At 39.9% G+C, this 5,067-nt stretch overlaps 1 protein-coding gene across 1 annotated transcript; it reads left to right on the plus strand.

Annotated features, from left to right (window-relative positions):
* Nucleotides 1–3,404: 3,404 nt before the first annotated feature.
* Nucleotides 3,405–4,569, plus strand: LOC134645918 (trace amine-associated receptor 13c-like). The gene is made up of 2 exons (XM_063499546.1): nt 3,405–3,577; nt 3,753–4,569. The coding sequence occupies exons 1-2, from the start codon at nt 3,405–3,407 to the stop codon at nt 4,567–4,569; spliced, it is 990 nt and encodes a 329-aa protein (XP_063355616.1).
* Nucleotides 4,570–5,067: the final 498 nt, after the last annotated feature.

The raw sequence follows: 5,067 nt of genomic DNA on the forward strand, positions 1-5,067 counted from the left end.
ATATTAGCACAATTGATCTAAATCCAGACAAAAAATTCAAAATCCGAGTAGAAAAAACATGTTTAACGAATCATTTTCATAACTTGAAATGCAAATAGAAATTGTACACTTCTAAAAATTATACACAAGTTTTGCGAACAAAGTTATACGGTACTATTTACCTAAAAATGCAGCCAAGGTCTCAGGCATTTTTTATATAACCATTTAAAGCTATTTACTGAACAATCAGGTGTGCTGCATCAACTAAGAAGGCACACAAATTATTTGTGCCAGTCCAAAAAAATAGTTTGCTGTTCTCCTCTGTCTTATAGTGGACACACAGTCCTAAACCCTGCAGGTCTGACAACAGGAGGTGTATCAGTCCAGTTTTCCATGTGGGGACAGCGTTTACACTGGAATTTGCCTTTGATGGTTTTTTTGGAACAAATGTGACATTCAGCAGTATTATAACTGACGCACAATACAAAACAATAACTACACAACACACTAACTACAGCCTCCAAACACGCTAAACGTCACTAATGTCTCACATATGAAAACTCGCTCTCTCTCTTTCTTTCACTTGCCCGCTTTCCGTCGCGGGTGTCGCTCCTAAAACTGCCCCTTCTCCCTAAACAACCAAGTGCCACATGTTGCCATATCACTTTTTGATTGGCTGACAAGGTAAAATTTAACACCAATAGGGAAGGGGTGTTTTTTCGTTTTCTTTTTTCCCTCGCAAGCAGAGAGTGTTTGCTAGCGCTGTCCGTAGAAAACGCAGTTTTTACTGTTCTTCCCGCTGTAAACACCGCTGTTTTGTTCAGAATAAAACATCGCGTGTATTTTTTTATCATAACTCTGGTTTTACGTGGCCCATCGACACAATTAAAAAACTGGTATATAGTTTGAAGTCCGCACTTTTGACCCAGGTTGAAATGGAGACTCTAAGTCACTGCATCTTGTAGCTGTGTCGTCTTGAATTGGTCTTGTGATTTTGACGCGCCGGCGCGTCCATCGACCCCAGAGGGTTAAGGCTCGACTAGGAGTACACAAGCTAAGAAGGTTAGCAAGATAGCTAGGCACAATGTTATTTATAATTTTAAAAGTAAGCAACAAGATTTTATAATCAATACGATATTTGATGGGTAGTCAAAGTCAACATGAACTGGAGTAATGGAAGCAAATTTTCCAGTTCCAGTTAGGAGACGAGCTGCAGCATTTTGAGCAAGATAAAGTCTATGGAGATGGACGGATTGGCCAAAGTAAAGGGAATTGCAGTATTCTAATCTGGAAGTCACAAAAGCATGGATACGTTTTTCAAGGTCATTGTGCTGTATAAAATGTTTGGCTTTAGAGATTGTGCAATTGAAAAAGCCAGATTTGACTACTGAGGACACTTGTTTAACAAGCTTAAATGAACTGTCCAGGAAAACACCTAGATTGCTTACAGTGTCAGAGAGCTGGCAAGGGGGCCAAATAGAATGGCTAACTAGTCCCGAGGGATATGCCTATCAAACACTACAATCTCAGTTTTGTTGAATCAAGAATCAATTGACAGTAAATTTGAATGTCATCAGCATAACAGTGGTAAGAGGTTTTATATTTGTCAAAAATAGAGCCCAGAGGTAGCATGTACAAAGAAAACAACAAAGGGCACAGCACAGACCCCTGAGGCACACCACAACAAAGAGGGGCCACAGTGGACGAGTAACATCCCATTGTGACAGAAAAAGATCTGAGATCCGTCAAAGATCCAAGAGATAGGGTTTAAACCAGTTAAGGGCAGAACCCTTCATGCCTACAGCATGTTCTAGCCTCCTTAAAAGAATATCATGGTCTACCATATTGAAAGCTGAGGACAAATCCAATAAAATTAAAACAGCGGGGCGACCTGAGTCAGCAATTAAAAGAAGATCGTTGAAGACCCTCAGCAGAGCCGTTTCAGTACTGTGGCGTGGTTTAAAGCCAGACTGAAATTTGTCAGTAATATTATTTGTGTTTGGGTAGGCCTGTATTTGCAAAAACACAATTTTCTCTAGTACTTTAGATAAGAACGGGAGTTTGGAGATTGGTCTATAGTTTGCAGGATCATTCTGGTTAAGGCTGTTTTTTTTTAGAACAGGTTGCACTGTTGCGTGTTTAAAGGCAGTCGGGACACAGCCCACCATTAATGTTAGGTTCATCAAAGATAGAATATAAGGCCCAATTACATCAAAACCATCCTTAATAATGAGAGAAATGTCATGTACAGAATTCGAACTTCTCAGCTGTCCAATAATCTCTTGAGGGTGGAGAATGAACTACTTCCTACCTCTTCCTACTTTAGCACGAAGAGGATTCACCACAGAGGGGTGTAAAAGTGAAGGTTTAAGAGATAGAATTTTTCTTGTAAAATGATTTAAAAATTACTCACAGAGAGCTGAGGAAGCCAAATCTGACCTTCCAGGACAAGGGTTGATCACGGAGTAAAAGACTAAGTGTCCGTGCTATCAGGATCAAAAAAGGCAGCATTTAAAAAGAAGAGAAGTTAGACACAGTCTCAGAATTAAATATACATACAGGGCAACGAGGGCCCGCAGAAGTCAGTTCTATTCCATTTTACTCAGCATCGACCATAACCAAAAAATGGTCAGAGATGCCAACATTATCAATGCTCTTAATACAGATATCCAGAGCATATGAAATGACCAAGTCCAACGAGTGGCCCTTTAAACGTGTCGGTTCACTCACCCACTGTGTAAGAATGCTGCGAATCCAAGTTTCCATCAGTAACAAAGAATCCAACCGCAAGGTGAGAAAAAGATCGTTTAGGGAGTCCCAATCCATGTCCGAGCAGGCGAACAAACCACTGGGCAAGCTGGGTAAGATTGTCATCCTACTGGACAAATCCAACTGTGGCTAATCAGTCTGAAGGACAACCGGTCCTTAATGGAGAAAGGAAGTTGCAAAATATCCAAAGTGGAATAGGAGTTAGCCGCAGCATGTGCCTTAATGTAGACCTTAAAGCGAACATGGAACCCACTCCGTTTGCCCCGCTTCCTAGTAGCACCTCTTAGGCAGGGAAGGTAGAGGCAGAGGATGTGCACCAGTGGAAGGGTAAATAAATGACAAAGTAGCATCTCCTAAGTTCCAGCAAGGGTACGGCTGATAGTAATGGGTCGAAGATTTCGGGGTTTTGGGGTCGAAGAACAGGGTTAGCCGATTGTAGGTAATGCATGCAATCTATCAAGTACATGAACTTCACTGAAAAAAGTTTAAAAACCTCAATACACAATGAAACTATGCAGGATTTGGCATAGTTGTAAACATACTGAAAGAAAACTGCCACCAGTGGGCAAGAGGGAGGAGCAATGTGAGCAAAGAAAATAAATCAGGTACAGAACAAAGAGCTTCAGGTAGAAAGCTGGAACCTCCTTTTTCTAATGATGAAAACCTTTGAAGAAACTGAACTCTGCTTTCCACAACTCCTCAACTCCTCCTGCAGGAAGACCATGCGTCCTTATACATTTTCTATACTTATTTATATTACCCTGTCCTCCATTTCTTTGCTCACTGTGACTCTTAATCTGCTGGTCATCATCTCCATCTCACATTTCAAGTAATAATTTTGTTAGACATATGCAGACAGTAAGATTTTATGGCTAAAAGATAAAAATGATATGATATCCTATCTGAGTGAGTCTGAGTGAAATGCTTTTTCCTTTTATCTGTATAAAATTGTACTTGTTGCTACAAATAATAATAATAACTGTGTCGCTGTCTTTTGTCTTCAGGAAGCTGCACACTCCCACCAATCTCCTCCTCCTCTCTCTGGCTGTCTCTGATTGTCTGGTGGGTCTCCTGATGTTATTTCAAATTATGATTATAGATGGTTGCTGGTTTCTTGGTGAATTCATGTGTAGTATGTATTTTCTCTTGGACTACATTATTACCTCTGCGTCAATAGGAACCATGGTTCTCATATCACTTGACCGTTATGTGGCTATTTGTTACCCTCTCCATTACTCTACCAAAGTCACCCCAAAAAGAACAAAAGCATGTGTTTATCTGTGTTGGATTTGTTCTTCAGTCTTCCAGTGTTTTGTGCTAAAAGACAACCTGGTGCAACCTGGCAGGTATAATTCCTGCTATGGGGAGTGTGTGGTTGTTGTTTGCCATGCTTTTGGAGTTGCAGATCTATTGTTGTCCTTTATTGGTCCTGTCATTGTGATTGTAGTTCTTTATCTAAATGTATTTGTTGTGGCTATGACTCAAGCTCGTGCCCTGCGGTCACATATTGCAGCTCTGACACACGAGGGGTCAGTAAGTACAAATGTTAAGAAATCTGAAATGAAAGCAGTAAGGACCATCAGTGTTGTTATCATTGTGTTTCTAATATGTCTCTGCCCATACTTTGGTGTCACACTCTCAGGTCAAGATGCCATGCTCAGTGCTTCATCTGTTGCATTTGTATTGTGTTTGTTCTATTTAAACGCCTGTCTAAACCCTCTAATTTATGCTTTATTTTACCCCTGGTTCAGAAAATCTGTTAAACAAATTGTTACACTTAAAATATTGAAGTCTGGCTCCTGTGACACCAATATCATGTAAACAGAATGAAAGACTTGCAATCGTCATGTATGAGTGCTGTGTCCTATTATTTATTTTATTCATAACTATAAAAAGCCCCATTGTTTTTTTTGTTGTTGTTTTTTTAAGTTTTCTATTACAGAAAAGTTACTAACAGAGAAGTAACAGCCATAAGTAAAGAACAGAAACCCGTGTGGCTCAGAGATGGGGAAGAAAAGACTGTAGTAACTCTACTGACGGACTTCATTTCTGAAATATTTTGACTGATGCAAGTATCATTCATGTCGATGGCAACCAACATTAGTATATGTATTAGACTGCTAGTAGCATTATAGGAACTATATTTTAGTTTCAGAGTTTATCCTTTATCTTCAGTATGTTACTCCATTTCATACAAAGGAGACATGTCAATGGAAACAACACTCTTGTCATGCATGTACACAAATAGACAGCGTGTACACATTGCTCCTCCCCATCCTTGTCTGTTGTGTTCTTTCATGTGTCTCAGCAGAGAGCAGG

Source organism: Pelmatolapia mariae, linkage group LG16_19, assembly GCF_036321145.2.
Source record: "Pelmatolapia mariae isolate MD_Pm_ZW linkage group LG16_19, Pm_UMD_F_2, whole genome shotgun sequence".
Lineage (NCBI taxonomy): Eukaryota > Metazoa > Chordata > Actinopteri > Cichliformes > Cichlidae > Pelmatolapia > Pelmatolapia mariae.